At 38.2% G+C, this 21,540-nt stretch overlaps 1 protein-coding gene across 1 annotated transcript in view; it reads right to left on the bottom strand.

Annotated features, from left to right (window-relative positions):
* The window catches only part of DENND4C (DENN/MADD domain containing 4C), a 47,113-nt gene that overhangs the window by 2,709 nt on the left and 22,864 nt on the right, over positions 1 to 21,540 (bottom strand). The window contains exons 17-29 of the mRNA XM_010008484.1: positions 20,996 to 21,124; positions 20,095 to 20,239; positions 19,621 to 19,767; positions 17,283 to 17,375; positions 16,374 to 16,511; positions 14,145 to 15,289; positions 12,403 to 12,583; positions 10,689 to 10,798; positions 8,253 to 8,428; positions 7,050 to 7,232; positions 2,839 to 3,028; positions 1,738 to 1,983; positions 254 to 371 (exon numbers count right to left, since the gene is read on the bottom strand). Coding sequence (XP_010006786.1) covers positions 254 to 371; positions 1,738 to 1,983; positions 2,839 to 3,028; positions 7,050 to 7,232; positions 8,253 to 8,428; positions 10,689 to 10,798; positions 12,403 to 12,583; positions 14,145 to 15,289; positions 16,374 to 16,511; positions 17,283 to 17,375; positions 19,621 to 19,767; positions 20,095 to 20,239; positions 20,996 to 21,124 — 3,001 coding nt within the window. The remainder of the gene's footprint in view (positions 1 to 253; positions 372 to 1,737; positions 1,984 to 2,838; positions 3,029 to 7,049; positions 7,233 to 8,252; positions 8,429 to 10,688; positions 10,799 to 12,402; positions 12,584 to 14,144; positions 15,290 to 16,373; positions 16,512 to 17,282; positions 17,376 to 19,620; positions 19,768 to 20,094; positions 20,240 to 20,995; positions 21,125 to 21,540) is intronic.

Raw genomic sequence — 21,540 nt, 5'->3', positions numbered from 1 at the left:
ATTTAATTTGCTACATTTTCTGGTTTTAAGTGTATGACATATAAAGAAAAGATAACATACCTTTTCACACAGATCAGTTAAGATATTTTCACAAATAATTTGACACAGAGACTATATTAAGTACCTAAGGGATTGCAGAAGCTTCACACACTAACAAAGCTTTCCAATTTGATGGGCTGTGCACACTTCAGACACTACAAAATACCTGTTGCTTTCCACAGCCTCTGTTTTCTGCAACATTCATTTTACTTACTGAGATTCCTCCAAGCTACATACAGGGGCTCCCCTGGCTCCTGGTGGAGGTTGATATTGTCCCACAGAAGCTGGATGTACACTAGCTTGCTATCTTGAGCAAGAGATGTCAAAGGAAGCTAAAAACACAAGGAAAATGAAGAAGGTTTTAAAATATCAGTACAGTCTTATTATTTAAAAATTTACTCTCTTACTCATTTTGCAAGCAAAAAAAAAAAAGGTTTATTTTATTTATCTTGAATCCAACAAAAAGAATGGTTGACATCTTCCAGAGGAAGCTGCACTCAACCACAGCAAAGTTACAAGTACAGCAACATTTAACTGCCATTTCTAGTTCAGCCTAATGTATGAGGACCATTCAGTTTTCCACAGATACCTGAAGAAAAGACTCATGAGTATGTCTCCAAAAAGACTTTTTTGTGCACCAAACATGTTATTTAATTTGCAATACTTAGCATGCTATACCGTAGTATTTTCAGACCTTATTAAAACTTGGTATGCATGTATATGCATTGGTCTTACCAACAAGCAGAAATCTGTATTTCCATACAAATTATTTCCATATATTTATTTCCATTAAAAAAATATGGCACTCAAAAACTAGTTCCATCATTATTTTCTAAGTAAACTGCCTCTGGAATCACTAATGCAATAAGAATTAGTGGGCAAGAAAAATTTACCACTAGTGCATCAATTTAAAACATAGTAATTACAAGATACTATGTCCCATCTTGTGGTTTTCCTGGCCAATGCATTGTATTGTCCCATTATGCTTTAGATTTTATTAGTATTGGTCTTCATCTACGTTTCTTGGCAAAAGCTCTTGGTTCTAGTTGGGTTGTGTTTTTTTTTAAATGGAGGGATATAAATATAAAATTAAAGTGCATGCAGTAGATAGGAAGATACTACTTTTTCAAATATATTATATACAAATACCTATTGAATTTGCTACTTATATATATACACCTCATACAGGTTTCAGAAAAACATCTGCTCTGTAAAATGGGAAAAGCAAAACACTCTAAGGATGGCATCCATTCTGTATTCTTTTGTTCTACTCATTTATTAATGAAACTCAGAGGAGTTTGAGTAACAAAAACTATTGGTGGAAAAGAAAAAAATGTTGACCGGTAACTTAAAAGTTTTATATGCTCAAGTATGTAACCCACATTATGTGGATCATAACATACTGCAGGTTTGTAGGTTGTCTACAGGCACATCTTGTTTCCCTTCCTTGTACCAGCCTTCTCTTTAATTAATCTTACTCTCTGGCTTTTAAAAGAGAACAGGTTGACTAGAATTTTAATGTTGTTTTCAATCATCTTCCTTCAAGATTCCTTGCGGAAAAAAAGCCTATCTACTTTTACACTAAAAACTAGGAGCCTAGATCCAAGCTACTCAGAAATTACCTCCTTTTTTTCGTACCAAACTGTCAAATTTAGCTTACTTCAGTATCTGTGGTTAAAATATGAGCAAGCCACTTACCTGTACTCCATCATTACAGTGTTCAGACGTTAGAATGAGCCCAGGTAAGTTGCTAGGTAGATCCAGCCGTCGGAAATACCAAACTAGGTTCCAGAAAATTATGGGGTGTTGATTGATGAATTTGGATGTATGAATTACTTGCTCTCCCTCATTTTCCAACAGTGATTCAAGCTCCTTACGCAGTACCAAAGGGCTCAAATAGGGCACAGATACAGGGAGAGGGTTAGCTCTTTTTATTAGGGGATCCTAAAACAAAACACACACGAAAGAAAAGTTGGTCTTTTTATAAAATCAAATATTTTCTTGTAGAAATACTCTTCAGGATTTCTTGCCTTGAAAATTCCCTGTTGCACAGTTTCTTCTGGTATTTGGAAGCCTCTGGAAGTACTAATACACAATAACTTTAATAGCATCAGCAGTTTTGACTGTTGAGGTGTTTCATAACAATCACCCAAGCTCCCCTTATTATGTGGAAAGAGAAAATGCTAATTTTTAATAACTTGCTTTTAATTGTGCAGTTTCAAGCTGTGAAAGCTGACGGGAAGCCAGTGGCAATGGAGACTGTAGAAAAACGCCAGAAACTCCATCATGTGTGGAACTGATTAATGAGTTCACATACTAAGATGGCTTCTTGCCAATAAAACGCACCCGGAGAGAGAATAAACACTTTGTTTCACGTGCAAGAACAATGTAGTAAGTCTCAATACTGCCTCTTACCTTCTCCCACCCACCCAAAAGGTAAGCCTAATAGAATACAGAGGAGGACTGTAAGTAAATATGTGGAAAATGAACAATCTTTCACTCTTGTAGCAGTGTGTTGTTTGCACTACTATGTTTAGCCCACTGTAGAAGTTGCTTTATTTTTAATAGAAGCTTCATTCTGCTAGAGAGAACATTTCAAATCAAGCAGCCTCATTTTCACAATGTACTGAAAAAGCAATTTTAGATTAACCGAGCCAAGATTTTTTTGTCATATGAACATGAAAATATGCTTGGCAATTCCCATTCCCCAAATGGACAAGAATGCTACCAGGAGAATATTATTCATTTTAAGTTCATTGCATCCAATGTTTTGCTGTAAATTCAAGCTTCTAGACTTACCACAACTTCTTGCAAACTATTTGGAAGACTAACTGTTGAAATTCCATGAGAGGGTCTCTGGGAAAGATCAATGTTTTGCAGTGGACCTCCAACACTATGGCTCCGAGTCAAGGACACTCCCCTTTTCAGTGGATTATTGGCAGATGTCTTCATGGTTCTGGGCTCTTTACTCTGTTCTTCTGCCAAATCACTGTTTGGATTTTAGAAGAGAATATGCTAATACGAAACTACACAGCATTCCAACAGCAACAGAAAGGAAGCAGAGAGAGGCTGCCAAGTAAGTATCCCAAACCAATGTTCTGTGTTAATAAGGAAACATATTTGCCCAGTTAGTACCACAATTTAGGGAAACAAAACAAAATGCTTCTCAGAATAGTATAACCACCCCCCAAAAAAAGCAGCTAAGTGTAAACTAAGACATAATATGATGACACTGTAGTTCTGTATAGGTACAATTGCTCTGGTAAAGCTTTACCTTGCTTAGCCAAACAGCTAAGTACAGTTTTGTCAACACATAAAGATTATCTAATTCTGACTGCACTATTTTTTATTTCCTTTAAGTTTATCTTCTTTATATGTCATAAGTAGGGCAAAAATATCACAGAAAACAATACGCAAGTTGAATGCCAAAATAACTGAAAAAATAAAATTGTGTTACGCAAATTACTTTAAACAAGCTTCTATTCAGGCTTGTCAAGTTTGACCCACGCAGACAAGCCACTTGCAGATTTGGGAATTGCGCCACTTATAACTGACACAATGGATAAAAACAATTCACCTACAATACAGAATAAAAAAATTAAGCAAAACAGAAAGTGTCTGCTTCCAAATAATCTGAAAAAAAAAGAGAGGGAAGAGATTAACTTTGGAACAGGTTGTCCAGGCAAGTTGTGGAAACCCCATCCGTGGAAGTGTTCAAGGCCAAATTGGATGGGGCTCTGAGCAACCTCATCTAGTGGGAGGTGTCCCTGCCCATGCAGGGGGGTTGGATCTAGATGATCTGTAAGGTCCCTTCCAACACAAACCATTCTGTGATTCTGTGATTCCTAGGTTTGACTGTAGTTAAAAATACACAATACCAAAGTTAAAAGAGATTTAGCAATATCACCTTTCATTTTTGAGTAACAGGACTAACTACTATAACATGGATTTAAGTTTTAATAGGCATAGCTCATTCGCTCAGCAGCATTGATACTCAAGAACCTCACACCTAATATTGCTTTTAAAAAAAACATTACAACAAGATGTCAACAAATCCCAGCAAAAAGACACAATTCATAGAAGCACCATTTCATAAAACCTTCTACTTAACACTTCTTTCCTTCTTTCAAAAGTGGTATTGCTTTTCTGTGTTTCAGTTTTTCATCAGTATTTTTCCACAGAACACATGCCCCATACAAGTGTTGAATGCTTCTAGAGCATTCTCTCAAAACAGAGTGCTGTAGTAAATGGATTTATTTTTATGCACAGTGTAGTGTCCTTCTTGTTAAACACAAGGAAAGAGAAAATAATGCCTATATTTCCATGTTTCTTTAAAAGGCAAGTGTGTTCTACCAACACTGAAAAGAAGTTTTACCTATTACTCAATTGCAGACACACCTCAAGATTAATTTGTATAGCTGTATCTCTAAAACCCACTCATTTAGTGGAACTGGCTTGCTTCATAGAATCGTAAAATCATCCTGGCTGGAAAGGACCTTTAAGATCATCAAGTCCAACCATAACCTAAATCCCCCTATCATAACCTAATTTACTTGTTGAATGCTTAAATCACGTCCCTAACCACTATAGCTACATTTCTTTTAAATACTTCCTGGGATGGTGACTCCACCAGCTCCCTGGGCAGCCTGTTCGACTGTCCAACCACTCCTTCGGTAAAGAAATTCTTCCTAATATCCAGTCTAAACCTCCACTGGTGCTTCAGGCCATTTCCTCGTCTTGTCATTATTCACTTGGGAGAAAAGCCCAACTCCCACTTCCCTACAACCTCCTTCAGGTTGTTTTAGAGAGCAATGAGGTCTCCTCTCAGTCTCCTTCAAACTAAGCAATCTCACTTGCCTCAGCCTCTCCTCATAGGGCTTATTTGTCCAGACTTTTCACCAGCTTGATAGCTCTAATGGAGCTATCTAATAGAGTCATAGAATATGCTAAGTTGGAAGGAACCCTTCAGGATCGAATCCAACTCCTGTCCCTGTGTAGGCCCTTGTTAAACTTCATGTGGTTGGTGGCTGCTCATCTCCCTAACTTGTCAAGGTCTCTCTGCAAGGCCTGCCTGCTCTCGAGGGAGCTGACAGTTCCTCCCAGTTTTGTATTATCCACAAACTTACTACTCATATGCTGGACATTTTGTCCAAGAGAATACTGTGAGAGACAGTATCAAAAGCCTTGCTGAAATCCAGAAATATTACATCCACTGGCTTTCCTTGATCAACGAGGTGAGTTACCTTGTCATAAAAAGAAATTAAGTTTGACAAGCTGGACTTTCCCCTCAAGAAGCCATGATGGCTGTGAATGATGACTGCTTTGTCCTCCAGGTGTTTTTCAATACCTCCCAGAATAATTTTTTCCATGATTCCACCAGGCACTGAAGTTAGACGGACTGGCCTGTAGTTCCCAGGGTCCTCCTTCTTGCCCTTCTTGAATACTAGAACATTAGCCAGTTTCCAGTTAACTAGGATCTCTTTAGATTCCCAGGACCTCCCAAAAATCATTGAGAGAGGCCTGGTGATGACATCAGTCAGCTCTTTGAGGATTCTCAGATGGATCCCACACAAGTTCAGGGTCAGCTAAGAGTTGATCCTTGTTGCAGTCATGGTCCTCCAGTTTTGGGTGTTAATGCCCCATTGGTCCACCATCAGTGTTGAAGACAGAGGTAAAGAATGTATTAAATATCTCTGCTTTGTCTATGCCCCTGTTGGTGAGGTGACCATCCTTATCCTGTAAAGGACCCATGTTGTTTCTACATTGCCTCATGCCGTTAATGTATTTGAAAAATCTCTTTTTATTGTCCCCCACAGTTTTGGCCAATTTCAGCTCCAGTTGAGTTTTGGCCTCTCAAATTTTCTCCCTGCAGTGGTTAGCAGCATCCTTGTATTCTTCCCACGTCACCTGACCTAGCTTCCACTAGGCATACACCTTTTTTTGCGTAATCTGCAAGAGCAGATCCCTGTTCAGCCAAGCCAGTCTTCTGCATCGTCTGCTTGACTTCCAACATTTTGGGATTGCCTGCTCCTGCGCCCTTAGGAGGTGATGCTTAAGGAGTGAGAAGCACTTATGAACCCCAGCACCTGCAAAAGTACTTTATCAGGGCACTTTACTCAGAATCTCCCTGAGCAACCTGAAGTCTGCTCTGCTCATGTCCAGTGTTGAAGTTTGACGGCAGTTTTTTTCTTGTCTACACAGATTTTAAACTCAACCATTTTATGGTCACTGAGTCTGAGACAACCTCCAATCTCCACTTCACTCATGAGATCCTCTCTTGTTGATGTGCAGCAGATCAAGCAGGGCATTCTTCTGAGTTGGCTCGCTTGTGACCATAAGCATGTTCCATAAAGCTGCCATCCAGGTGGCTTACAAATATTCTGGCTGGGGTTATGCTGACTGTATGCTGCTCCCAGGTGATTTCTAGCAAGCTGATGTCCCCCATAAGGACAAGTGTGGTTGACTTGGAAGCATCCCTTAGCTCCTCAAAGAACAGATCATCTGCATCCTCATATATTCCCACAATGACATCCACATTATTTTTTGTCCCTTGATTCTCACCCAAAGACTCTCAACTGTGCCATTAACAATTGCGAACTCCATACCCCCCAGCCCTCCCATTACGTACAAAGCCACTCCCCCGCCTCTTCTGCCCTGCCTGTCTCTCCTGAAGAGTCTCTACCCATCCAACAGGGTGCCTCAATCACAAGATTCATCCCACCAGGTTTCACTTATGCCAATTATGCCAAATGTCTGGGACTGTGTCAAGGCTTCAAGCTCATCTTGTTTATTCTTCAAGTTGCACGCATTAGCATAGAAACACTTCAGGTGTGGTACTTCGAATTGACAAAAGCACACTTAAAATATGCAAAAAGAATGAGAGGAAATAGACAATCATCAAGTTACAATACTTCTCCAACATATTTGGCACATAAATCAACCTTCACTTTAGAAGTAGAGGAGAATTACTCAAAGTATTGATAGATTTCTGACACCCTGTTTTTACCTACCTCTGCTCAGCTGAAGAGCTAGTTTCTTCAGCTATAATGTGGCTGGACTGTGGGTGATCTGAAAAACTGATCAAGTCAGAAACAGCTGGACTGGAAAACAGCTTCTGTTCCAGGGGATCCGTTGTTACTGGAAGGGTACCACTCTGTAAACTATCACCTGACGTACTTTGCTTCAGGAAAAAGCTAAGTTACAACGTGAATGGGAGAGGAGAGAAATACAAAGGTTAGGATGTACACATAAAGTAATTTAAAGTTATTTTCTACACTTACTTTCAAAAAGTAGGAAAAATAAGGAAACAAAATAAAACAGCTTAACAACAGGATACAAACTTCATCCTTCTCTCTCCGCTGTAACTTATACAGGCAAAGTAAACAAACATACAGAGATTTGATCTGCAAAATAAGAAATTCTATGCTGGATGTAAGTCATTACAAGTGGCGTTAGTTTGCCGTGGTTCCCAATCAGCCACAATATACCAGCAGCTGACACATCACTGAAAATGAATGTTTCTATAATGTGACATTACAGACTAGAAGACCATACACCATTATAGGTGTAAGATAACAGGAATGTGTGTTGCTTTCCTAAGGTTTTTAAGTACACATTCTACAGACATTGTTTCAGCATCACAGAATACTAATGCAAGCTCACAGCAATAAGCACCACAGTGAGAATCCATTTTAAATTACCTTAAAATAAGTTCAAGCCTTCACAGTGCAATTAAAAGAGGTAAAAATGGTAAGTGGAGAAGCTTAAACCAGACAACTACTGGAGAAACAATAAGCTGGAGCATCTCTAACTAAAAGCTGTTAGCAAATTTAATTTGGGATAAATTCTTTGTTGACATTTAGAAATTGTTTCATATACTTTTGAAAAGTTTGTGATGTATTAGCTTTGTTTGAAAAGCTAAACAAAATGAAAACTAACTTATGCCTTTTGTAGTTATGCTCACAAAGACAATATGAAAAGAAAAAGTGGTAGAAAGGCAACAAGGTCTTTGCCTTTTGGCTGTTCAACAATGAAACTCGATAGTTTACAAGACTTAAAATTTCCTTCTGTATGATAACCGTCAAATAGGCAGTGACATTCTCGTGAACACGCAGACAAAAATACTGGGAGCTTTAACTAAAGTCCTTTTAGGAAAAAATGTAACTATGTAGAAATGCAAATGAAGAATGAGAGTATCTATAAAACCCACTAACCTTGCAGAGCCACGTAGGTCTTTAAATTCAACATTAAGTAAAGGTAGGAAGGTACTTTTGCAGAAAGGACAGGTAGTGTTCAGGTTTGAATCATCTGCTGTCCATCCAGCCATAATTTCTTCATCATAAACCAAAGCACCACAAGCCCTACATTGAGAGCAGCTTGACATCAATACCTAGAACAGCAAAGAATGAATATAATGTCTTGTTTCAGGGTTCTTTATATTCGGCTTTAAAGGCTTAGTATCCACAGGAGTGTAACAGGTATCAGAATGCCAGCTGGTAGGCATGAGTTTATTACTACCTATTCACCACATTCTATCACTGCCCCTCCTCAACTGGACAGAGGGAGAAAAATAAGACAAAAGGCTCATTGGTTAAGACAGGGACAGGGAGGGGTCAAGATAAAGTCAGGGAGATAACTCAACAATAACCACCATGGGCAGAACAGACTCAACTAGGGGAAATCAGTTTAAGTTATTGCCAATCAGAGTAGGGTAATGAGAAATAAAACCCAAATCTTAAAACACCTTGCCCCACCCCTCCCTTCTTTCAGGCCTAACTTCCCTCTTGATTTCTGTATCTCCTCCCCCTGCGTGGTGCCTGGGGTACAGCAAGGGATCCCACCCACAGGAGAGAGTCCTACGTGAACTTCTCCGAAGTGGGACCTTCCTGCAGTTCTTCACCAACTGCTTCAACATGGGTCCTTTAGACATGGTGCAGTCCTTCAGGACAGACTGCTCCTGTGTGGGTCTACTGCAGGGTCACAAGTCCTGCCAGAAAACCTGCTCCATTGTGGGCTCCTCTCCATGGGGTCACAGCTTCCTCTGGGAGCATCCATCTGCTCTGATATGGTGCCCTCCCGCCATGGGCTGCAGGTCAATATGTACTCCACTATGGGCTTCCATGGCCTGCAGGGGGACAACCTGCTTCACCATGGACTTCACCAGGGGCTGCAGGGGAATTTCTGCTCCAGCAGATCAAGCACCTCCTCCCCCTTCTCCACTGACCTCACTGTCTGTGGAGCTGTTTCTCTCCCATACTCTCAACTCCTCTCCCCAAGCTGCTGCTGCTGCTGCACAGTTTGTCCCCCTTCTTATATATGTTACCACAGAGACACTACCACTGTTGCTGATAGGCTCAGATCTGACCAGTGGCAGCTTCATCTTCAAGCCAGCTAGAACTGGGTCTATCAGACATGGTGGGAGCTTCTGGCATCTTCTCCCACAAGGCAGCCCACTACCAAAACTGGCACATAAACCCAATATAAGTAGAAAACACAGAAAGTTGTTTTTTTTCCTAATGGAAGACTTATCACTAAACCAGATTGAGAACTGGAGAAAAGATGGTAAAGAATAATCCTATACCTGCTGCAGAATGGTCTATAATCTTTGTTTCACAGTCACAGGAAACAAAAGGAAAAACTGTCACCAAACACAGCATATGGTGGATTTTAGACCAACTGTATTTAAATATCTGCCCAAATTTTACTATGCTGTGCCTCTTGCCTCTTCTGTAATGCAATGTAGATGTTTGACGAGCCTAGATCACAAGATCAAACAGAAGATCTAGCAAAATAACACTACCGCTGGAAGAAAAGTGACCAAGACAACATTTCAGCTATTACTGAAGAGTGTCTCCTTACATACAGCACCATGGCCATTTATTTCTTATTGTGCCCCCAACCCAGCAAGGAGGCTGGGGATGGACAAGAGCTTGGCATGGAATACAGCCAGGACAGCTGACCTTGGCTGACCAAGGAGATACTGTGTAATGTCCTACTCAGCAATAAAATGGGATGTGTCAGGAGCTTTTCCAAGGTACCTGTTGCTTGGAGTTTCATGGTACTGAGAGAATGCCTTTGCATCATATTTTTTGTTCTTCTCCCTCCTGCTACTTTGTTGGGGTTTTTTTTCCCCAATTCACTTATCAAATTGTCTTTATCTTTACCTCCAAGCTTTTTTTTTTTCCTCACTTCTACTTTTCCGATTCTCTCCCCCATCCTGATGAGGAGTAAAGAAGCAAATGCCTGGGTGAAGGCTTAGCTTGTGGCTGTGGCCAGCCTACCATAATTATTTAGTAATAACATGTAATTTTCCCAAAGGGAAAAAAAAACAAAACACGGAAGAAAAAAAAAACACCTTGAAAGGAAAAAAAAAATAACATCTTGTTTCCTCTCTAATTTCTGTCTCACTTCAAGTTTTTAACCTTCCCTCAGCTGTCTCTTCTCTCTACATTTGATACAAAAAAGCATTTAATACACTTTTTTTTAAAGCTACTGTCATGCCCTGGGCTAAAAGTATCAAACATATTTGCAGATAGAAACATAGAAAAAATTGTTTTGAAAAATCTAACCACAATCCAACTAAACAGGTAACCAATATATAGAATAATATTGAAAATTATATCTTTCACCTCTGAGTTTATTACTCTTACCTCCATTGCATAGTTCTGGAAAATGCTGGATAAACTAGTATTATGAGAAGAACTGTGCTCTGACTTCTCAGAATCTAGAACTTTCATACTTCTTGGGAATGCAACTTCACCTGTGCAGAAAGAGTAATTTGGGTCTTGTATCCAAGGAAAGAGCAATTCATCGATTCCCAAAGAAAATAACTTCCACTTGGATCAAGACAAAAAACTGTACCAGAAGATCTCCAAAGATACATGTAGCTCTTTAAATTTACTGATAACATAATTACAATACATATATAATATTTGTGATTAACACTTCAAAGTAATTTTTTGTCTAAAAACATATTACAGGCTGGTAAAAGAAAAAAAGCATTAGTAAATAAAATCTGAAGAAACTGAATAAAGAATGACAAAGATTGCTCTAAAAAGTTCTTGAAGATTTCTTGAATGATACATGCATATCTAAAGAACAAACAGAAGGACAGTGCCAAGTGAGACACAAGACACCAAAAATGCCATTACTCGTTAAGTTTTCCCTGGCTAACATTGCAGTAAAAAAAAATAAAATCTTTCTTTGGTAAGGCTAGCTTTTAAGGTTACAAACTTTGCTCAGGAGAAGGGAAAATGGAGTTAGAGCATTTTACCAGAAGAAAATGGTTGGAATCAGTTTCAGGAACCACTTTCCTATTTTAAAAAAAGCACTACCAGAGTCCCCTCATCACAAAGAACGCTCCTCTGCTTCTTTAGCTGAACTCTGTTTTTTAACAAATGTTATGTATTTTGTTGATGACTGCCACTCTACAGTGTGTCTTATAACCCTCCTAACTAACTGGAACTAGAAGATATCTCTTCAAGTTTTCACTAGACAGGGCCAACTTATGTCCTGTCCACAAGATAGTTCTTCCTTACTTAAGGCAGATCTCTTCATGATATGTGCATCATCAAGTACTTAAAAGAGAGCTAAAGCAACAAAACAGCTGGCTCAGCTACACATCTTTTTTGTCAAAATAAGAATAAAATCTGAAATGAAAATGATGAGAATTACTTCATCCAGTTTTAGAACTGGGAGGGGGAGGTGATGAAAAAAAAAAAAAGAAAATTTAGCAGTAGGCATATATTAATCAATTGTTTAAATGATTAATTAATTGAATCAACTTCAGCTCAAGTATGCTTCCAGTATCTTCTATTCCACAGTAAAGCTGATACATATTTTTTTGTTTGTTGCTTTGGGGTTTTTTTGTGACTGGGGCTGTGGATTGTTTTTGTTTGTTTTCAGTTTGGTTGTGGGGTTTCTTCCCCTCTCAAAAGATCTGCCTTTGTTAGTTATGCAGCTATTAGCATAGTGTTCCTGAACATTCCTCTGCTTTTCTGTACAAATACATTAAGAACTTTCAGAGTATTACAACTTTGCATGAATGAGTAGGAGTTCATGGCTATAACTAGTTAGGAATCTTCCTATCACATACACAGAGGAAGTATTTATACAGCTAAATCCATGTATTGTGTATCATCTTCTTCTATGTTCAACAAAGACAAAATAATTTTCTATTTGCTAAAGCAAGGTAACATTATAGAATGTATGTATTTGTATACATACAAATTTGAGTGAACTTAAGGGCTTGAAATAACTTCAGATTATCATAGCTTCCACTGTTATGATTTCACTTCTAATAGTCTTCCCTGTTTGTTACATTATAAACAAGTTTTGAGGGGGAAACAACAAAAAATTTCTCACCTGTATTATACTGCTGTCTTCCTGCATCTCCACCGCTACTGCTACTGCCAAGACTAGTAGTGCTTTGTGCAAGCTCATTCGTGATCAGCCCTGGGACTCCAGTTCTTGATGACAGATTATCTCCTAAAATATTATCTTCAAAACCAGCAGGGAAGTTAAACTCCGGTCGATTGATTTCATCCTTTAATACAAGAAGAAGAAAATCAGCAGGTTTTACTACTTCCAAATCCATTATTTGACTTCCACCTTTATCCGACTAAATAAATAATTACAGCAGAAGATTAAGATGAAATCCTGATGAAAAAATAATTATTAGATAAAACAAAAGTCTATGCAATCCCAGAAAGATCTGATATTGGACAAATCAGAAAGATACTGGAAAAATGGAGGGCTTTAGCAGTGAAAATACTTCGTTGAGGTTCAAAATAAGTGACAAGGTGACAGAGATATAAACTTAATTACAGCAGAAACAGGAAAAATTACGCAGAAATTGTGATTTAGCAGACAGTACACAAAATAAGGGAATCATCAGAAAAAAGGTCTGAGTTGAAGTAATATTTTCAGATTGAAGACAGGAATGAACATACCAGCTGAAATTATGTAGCAATAACACAGTCACAAAGACATGGGATGTGACAAAGTACAATAATAAAGACATTAAAATAGAGAAACTGCAGAAATAAGAGAGAATGAAAAGATTCTTGAAGTAAATAAAAATAAGTCACATTAAGGGTATTATGACATGCCATTAAACAAAACTCTATGAAATAGGTCAGTATAATAGAAAGGCACATCAGAAAACCTACATCACAGGAAAAAACTCAGGAAAGAAAACAAACCAGTGAATTTTCATTATCACTGGCAAAATCTGATTGAAAAGAAATAATTTTATTTTCTTTTTGCTTTAATGGAAAGGGGTCTATTAGTAACACCAATTAAATTTGTTTTGTATAGAAATGAAACGACACAGCTGTCTTCCCTTTCTCACCTCTTATGGTAGTTGGGGAAAGGGGGGGTCATTTGAAAAAGGAAACCATAAGATAACCTTAACAGCTTGAAGAGGGGAGACAAAAGATCCTGAAAGCCGAACACCGGATTGAGGGGCTAAATTGGATCAGGCAGATGCCTCTTTAAGAGAAAAACCTATGTTTGGAGGCACAATAACAACATGTATGTGGAAAAGAGGAAGTTATATTCATCCTTCCATCTCCACTTTAATTCGTGTCACATTCTGAAATGCTGTACTTCAAAGACTTTTCTCAAAAGTATGCTCACACAAAAACCATCACATTTAGTTGCCAAATTCCTGATTAACTGACTAAATCCCAGGCTGTCCTTTACTACTTTCAACCTTAATCCTCACCAACCTGAGGTGTGCAATCTGTTCCCGCAAATTTGTTTAATTTTTTTCAAGATAAGACAGGCAGTATGGTATAATTTAAGATACTGCTTCTTTGCACAATTTCTACAAATACGAATAATAAGATAAATAAATAAATGAGGGGGAATGCTGAGAACAAAAGGTCAAAGTTTACTGCATCAAAAACATTTAATCTGCTTTCGTTTGAAAAGTAGTTTTTTAATGGCACAGGAGAAATCCACCATGCATAAAATGCAATTTTTATTAGCTAACAAAAGTCAGAACTTAATTAAAAATACCATCTCATGAAGCAGTCCTCTAGGCATAGAAGATACCCCTTTAACTTTGTCTCCCCAAATTTTTCATATTGAAAACCACTTGCCTCATCATCTGAGTAACTGTATGCTGAAGTTACAACTCCCCACATCTTACTGGCCACATTTGCAGCCTGCTTCATGCCTGACTTCAGAACATCCATTTTTGGTCCAGACAGTATATTGTCTAACTTCAGATTGGATAAAGTTGTTACAACAGATCCTAAGGAGCCATGTGGAGAAGAACGACCCAGTCCTGTCAAAGATGAAGACCGCTCCTTTTGAACTCGTGGATGGGTTTGTTGCTTTGGCCTCCCAGTGAATGTTTTGGATCTGGAGACAGATGGACTTCTCCGATTTTCGTAAGACTTGGGGGATGGCAGGACAGGATCCAAAGGCAGGCTTGACCTCCTTTCTTGGGAGTGACCAAGTGTACCAGAGGCTTCTGCTTCCCTATGTGGCTTGTGCAGTTCCATGCTGGGAAACTTACTACCCAATGGGTTCTTCAGATTCATGTAGCTCTCTATTTCATCGGCCAAATTACGTGCTGCAACTGGTGACACCAACTTTTCCTCGGGTTCTGAGTGCCTCAATTGTGTGCTGTCAGTAGCTAGCAAAGATAATGGGTCCAAGCCTACTTCAACATCTTCCCTTTCAACAGGCTTAACCACTGCATAAAAGCTATTCCTTTTAGTAGCTGTATCTTTGGATTCTGGTTTCTGGATTTTAGACTCAACTGACTGTTCAACATTCTTGTTTTTCACTGTGGACATGTTTTCATCTTTCCCATTCTCAAGATGTTCCTGCCCTTCCCCAGGTTCTTCCAGCACTGGTGAAGACCTATGCTCCGATTCCCAGTCGCTCTCAGTAACACAACTCCAAGTGCCACTTATGCTAGAAACCTGTTGGTCAACAATACTTTCAAAGCTGTAAGATTTACTGATATGACAGGTTGAAGTTCTGGCCCCAGATAAAGCTGCTGTTAGGATCTTGGCATCTGCTCCCATCATTATTGCCATTTCTTTAGAATGCAAGTCCAAGCTGCCTTTCTTCAGCAGCATGCCTGCTCTGCTTTCACTGCTGAAACTGCAGCTTCTCTCTGAGAACAGTTTTTGCCTCTTCTGTCCTTTTTCACTTGTTTTCCGAGGAGAAACGTCACCAAAGACTACATTTTCAACTGAATCCTGAGGTACAAACAGTGGACTAGAACCAGCTTCTAAAAGAGAAAAGGCATTAATATGGTACCCGTAGCGACTAAAAATACTTATATATACTTAATACTTATATATACTTAATACTTAAATAATGCTAAATCTCCTTATCTCCTTACTGGTGAGAAGACTGGAGGCACAACAATCTCAAGCTACCCGTTAAGAAGTTACACTAGTATTAATAAGTTACTTTACTGGCTGTAGAGGGATCCTGCAGATCAAAAGTCATCTGCTCTTTTAACTCCTTGAAGTCTTATACGGCTTCTAACTCCCTTCTCCATGCCAACACCTAGCAGAGGAAAGGTACTACATCCACGAACTAAAGGAACACACAATTTTAAGTAAAGATGGTTCTTTTTTTTGTTCCTAGAACTATAATCACAGATCTATAAATCAAACTCCGCAGTTCATTCTGGTTCTGGAAAAGAAATATTGTGTGCATCTGTAAAACACAGAAGCATTACTTAGTTTATGACACAGCCATATTTAGAATAGCCTAATTAAATTTAGCATGTGGAACATATAAACTAATCTAATAAATATTCCCTTTTCCTCACAGGAATTGGATATTTTTATTGCCTAGAAAGTTGTGTGAGCTAGGCAAAAACCTCCATAAGTATGGGAATTCTCCTATATTGGGATCCCAACAGAGGACCATATTCACCTCTGCAGGATATGTAAATAAATGTTGTATGTCATAAAGACAATATGCATTATTTGCAGGTTATACATTGGCAATATAAGTCATAGGAATAGAGACTTGTCCAAGGTCAGTGAGGTTTAGGTGACAAAACTGAGAGTAAAGACTCTAATTCTGTTGGTTTTCTAGTACATTACTGAAACACCCTCAGAGCCTGACAGGGAAAATCTTAATTTCAATCTACCCAACAGTGAGTTTTAACCTTAGAATCCACAGGTTACTTCTAAGTCACCTGCAAAGGATAATGGTGGAAAGCAAATATCATGCAAGATATATGCACCTCTTATAGAACAGTTTCTTTTCATAGCATGAAAAAGATTGCAAAACACTATAGCACAACAAGATGAGGACTTCAGCAAACCCTGATTCAGTCAGTGACTCACCACTACTGATTTTCCGTCCACTGCTATCAAAAATGCCTGATGGAACTTTCACAATACTGTTACCCCAAGCAGGTGGGTCTACTGAACTATGAGTTCCTATGTTCAGCAGTTGCTTTTCCTCAGATTTTTCTGTACAAACCTCTACAAGAAAAAGAATGTAAACTTTAGTTAATTTAACTCAGTAATTCATTTGTACTGTTACACAAAATACAAACTCTAATACTGTTCCCTTATGCAGTTACAACCTAGAAGATCAGTCCTACTAGGTACTGAGCATTTCCTGGAAAAAATACCCAGACAGGCAACACTAGACAGTATCATGCAGTGAGTGCTTTCCTGTTCACAAGGTTAGAGCATATGCCAATTTCTTTTCTTGGTATTTTTTCAACGAATTGAAGTAAAGCATCAGTAGCAGTTCTGATTTTCATGCAAAAGCCAGGTTCAGCAATGAGAAAAAACAAAATACAGAAACACTAAGGGCAAGATATGGATATAAGACACAAGTTGACATTATTTTCTACAGCTGGGAAGAGTTTGTAGAAAAAAGTACTACCTTTTATTAGGTCAACTGGTAGAACTAAAAAAGTGGTCAAGTTTCCAAAACCACAAATGACAAGAATGGAATACAAAATATTGTATGACCAAGCACGTGTTCAGTTTTTCTATCTGTATTAAATTAGCCTAACAAAACTCAAGTTTTACCTATACATATTCCACTGCTATTAGCTTGAGTACAGAAGTAGCACACCAGATTTCATACAGTCATATTTTGATGTTGGTAACATAATGTATTCAATACATTAAGTATTTGGGGTAGTCTAACACATGCAGCAGATTCCTTACAAAAAGCTCTCATCAATGCAAACATGCATACTTAACCTCCTATTATGTCCTCAGCCGTAGAAGAAATACCTTTCTCTACTTGTGTTTCAGTTGCAAGAAGACTATCCCCATAATCTCTTAAAAGTTCATCCTTGGATCCATAGCCCCAGTCTGACTGACCACCTGTTCAAACGAATACAAACACATGCCTTGGATTTGCTCTTCCTGACTAAATTTGTTTTTCAATAAGAACAAAAATGAACTGAAAACAACTTGTTTCACATTCTGTTTCACCAGGAAAGTTCATAGTAAGATCACAAATCTGTGATCTCAAATCTGTGCATAGATCTACTTGGTGACGGTGACCGCAGAGATCATTAGGCTAAACAATCCAAAATTACTTTTCTAATTATTATATTAAATACAAGTTATTCCCCCAGAAACAGTATAATGACAAAGTATTTCTGAGACATAGTATCTCTTTTCATTCCTTTCCCTTCTGATTAGCACAAAATATTCATTTTCATTGCTGGGCAAGCTAAATTCTCAAATGCATCTACAAAATAAATTGACAGAAGCACATCAGTAACTGAGCAAACTTTCAACAATTAATACATTCCTGAAAAGAACTGTACCACAGACTGTGCTACATCTTTCTGCTTTAGTGCAAAGTATAAAATGAAATAGAAAAAAAAGTAAAAATATAAACATTTTTTAAAAGTCTGTTCCTCCATGATACCAATTAAACTTCATAGCTGTAATATATCCTTAACAACAACAACAAAAGTTTAAAGTAGTCTAAAAGAGTCTATCATAGGAAACAATCCAGAAAGACACTCTTTTTCTTTGTTATTTTATCTGAAGTGCTGCTGCATATAAAAAAAATACAAAACTACTATACAGGACATACCCCACAGCAACATGTTTAACAGGATTATTTATATGTATAAGAGTACAAGAGTCTCTATCAGAATACATTACAGTACTTAAAAGGATTAAAGTGTAGCTAAGTTATTGAGTGTGAAAGGTATTAAGGAAGCTCCATAAAACTTGAGTGACAGACATAATTTATATACAATACATATAACTGCTGTTTATTTTACCAACAAAGAGCAAAAGTAAAAAATAATGACATTTAAAACTTTGAACAGCCATCAATTATTACATTTGGCTACTACATTATAAGCCTTTTATATAGAAAAGTAAGTTCTGACATACTTTGGTCCTTATTTTGTCTCTATCATAATTTCAATGTTAGTATCCCTGCTTTGCACAAGAAGTGAAAACACCCTATCAATAAATGGTGAATTACCTGCAGAAGTAACATTCAAGGGTAGAAACAATGCACACGTGCATCCAAGGCTTCACACCATGTAAGTCTGCACCCCACACCGTGATAGCCAAGGACAAATGCGGCACCCAAGAGACAGCAAAGAGCAAAAAGCAGAGCAACAAAGAGCAGAGAAAAGGGAAGTTCAGTAATCTAGGCAGGCATATCAGATGGAGCACAGGAATCAGACTCAAAGGTCTTTTTACAGAAGGGCTCAAGATATTAAAAACATGAAGAGTGTGCAAGAACCATTTGAACATTAATTTTGAAGTACACACAGAAAGGAAGTTTAGTTGATAGACTATGCACAGGTAGGATGTAATCAGTACTAAAGCAGATACAAAAAGCCATTAATTTTGTCTTGCCATCTCAAGTTATTAGCTCCCTGTGCACTCCTTTTACCCCAGTTAGTCTGGAAAAGCGCACATCAGAGTTTTAAGGCAGAGTTTATTCCTGCTTATTGCCTGTCTTTCCATTCCTGGAGTGCCTCATAAAGACTGTATGACACGGTTCTGATAATTTCTGTATGTATTTCCAAGTTTAGTAACTACTGTGAGGAAGCTTGAATATGGCCTTTAAAAGCATAGTTTACTATAGACAAACATAACACCTTAATTCCAGGAATGCTAATTAGGTCTTTCTGGACTAACATCAAGGAGAACCATTTTAAAGTGTTAGCTTATCATCACCTTTGCAACTTTCACTCCTTTCCTTGAATGCAGAAAAAGGTTTTACTTACAAAAATTATAATTTCTATGAATAAATGACAATATGCAAAAATGGAACAGACTCATATGTCAGAAGCTTCTTATCTTTTCTGAAGATTAGCAGAAAAAAAAAAAAGACCACAGCAAGTAATTTATTTTAACAAAGCAGTATTTCTACTACAGTTCACTCTAAACTAATGAAGCATTATCTGTGGTAAAGGATTAATATCCAAAAACAGTGCTTTTATGTAGTTTTATGTAGTTTAACTACATGCTTCATTTTCTGCCCCATGAGGGGAAGGTGGTGGCTATGGAGGGGAAATCAACAGGAGTCCAGAAACTTTAGCCTTTTGGGGGACTGTTAGTAGTGAAACCCAGCAGCATCTAGTACCTGTGCTAGAGTGATTATCAATGGAATCAAGCCTGACTAAGTCACTGACGAAGAGAGTGTGCTCCCCACTGTTAGCATCATTAGAACTATCCACGCTACCATGGCTCACCATGTCCCCATCACTTCCACCCGTGGTACTCCGCAGAGCTAAAGACAGGAACGAGAGCTGGTTAGTAAGAAAAGATTTAACATTTTAGGTTTTTAAACAAATCTAACCTCTATAGACAACACTAGATACTTTTGCTTGCACATATAAAATAAGAATATGAAATTCTAGCAACAAAATTCAGACAATTAATTATTCAGTGTGCAAAAGACATTCTGTTTCAAGCATCCAGCTGGCAATCATCAATTTTTACACACGTATGAAAAGGTTTTCCAGCTGCAAAAGCCCCAGTGTTAGCTGCCAATCCCTCAGAAAGCACGTCATGCCCTTGTTCAGCAGAAATAAATCCATTTCAAGTAACTTATTACCTGATATCACAGGGACTTGTGGGCTCTGCGCTGATTTCTTTAAGCACTGCCTAAATTGTGCTGTGCCACGAACTACATTTCGTACCTTTGTCCACAGGAAAATGCCACTGCGGTTACTGCTAGGCCAAGGAGATTCTAAAACTGCCTATAGAATGAGACATTGCAAAAACAAAAGCATTAAGAAAGTTACACTAAGAAACACAGTACAGCAGGAAGCTTTTATTTCCATAATCAAAAAAGGTATTTTCTGTCAAGCACGTGAAGGACAAATACTTGTGTTTTTAAGAGATATTCCCTTTTATGAGCTCTTTCCTTTTATTCCACAGCTCTCGATACAACAGCTGACTAGCAACAATGGATCAGGATTTCTTTTAACATACAAGGTGGGTTTTATTCTTATTTATTTACTTCAGTAGCAACAAAAGACCCTAGTAGCACCCCTTTTCCTATTACTTTACAGAGTTTACTAAGAAGTTTAATCAGCTTATTTCAAGAACTGGGAAGCAAGGAAAGGCAGGGGAGGCTACTTCAACTAGACTAACTCCAACTTTCATCCATCTTTGATCCCGTTACCTTGAAAAATACACCTAGGAACAGATGGTTTAAATATGGAAACACTAGACACGTTCCAAAATTTGGAAGAGGGAACACTATAAATGTGTATTTCAACAGAATTTTTAGCTAGACAAACAGCACAGGAATGTAAACTTAACACTATAAAACCACATAGTGTAGATCTAGTGAGATGTAAGCCTGTCCAAAATTATTGCTTCCCCAACAGAACCAGCAAATCCAAGTGAAGAGATGCAGGAAACAATGTTCAAAACATGCTGCAGGACAAGGGGAGTGACAACAGCAAGAACAACACTGGTGCAGTATCCCCTGTCAAGACTTCTTTTACCTTATTATAATAACCATAGGTGATGGCGTTTGGCTGTATTCCAGCATTCTTCATTTCAAAGAGGACCCTCACAGCCTGAACAGGCTGACCCCACAGTCCACAGAGCTGCATTACAACTCTGTAGCAGACCTGAGAACATATAGAAATGCATAAATGGACCAATGTAAAGAATTTTGAAAGAGCTTAAACTCTTCCGTGATCTTCCCTTCCAACTTAAATATATGTAAAAGGGAAAGTCATGCAAAAGCAGTTACATTCAACAGCCAGAAGAGAGAGCAAAAATTAACCAGGAAATGACATGAGCTGAAATAACATCAGCAGCCACATTGTTGAGAATGCTATATTTTCTTCCACTAGGCTCTTCTGTTCGCGAAATAAAGGAAGGACGGAAGTGCCCACACAACCAGAAGGATAACCTGCTGCTGTGTGCCTGTGGATACCACTGAAAAATGGTATGCTGCTCACAAACTCATTATTCCTTCAGTTCTCTCAAGGCTACAAAGCATTAATTCAAAGTGCATTTTAAAAATACTAATATTACAAAA

Source organism: Chaetura pelagica, unplaced genomic scaffold (genome assembly GCF_000747805.2).
Source record: "Chaetura pelagica isolate M959 unplaced genomic scaffold, ChaPel_1.0 scaffold232, whole genome shotgun sequence".
Taxonomy (NCBI): Eukaryota; Metazoa; Chordata; class Aves; order Apodiformes; family Apodidae; genus Chaetura; species Chaetura pelagica.
Note: the sequence above shows the minus strand (reverse complement) of the source record. Positions and strands in the feature narration are given on the sequence as shown.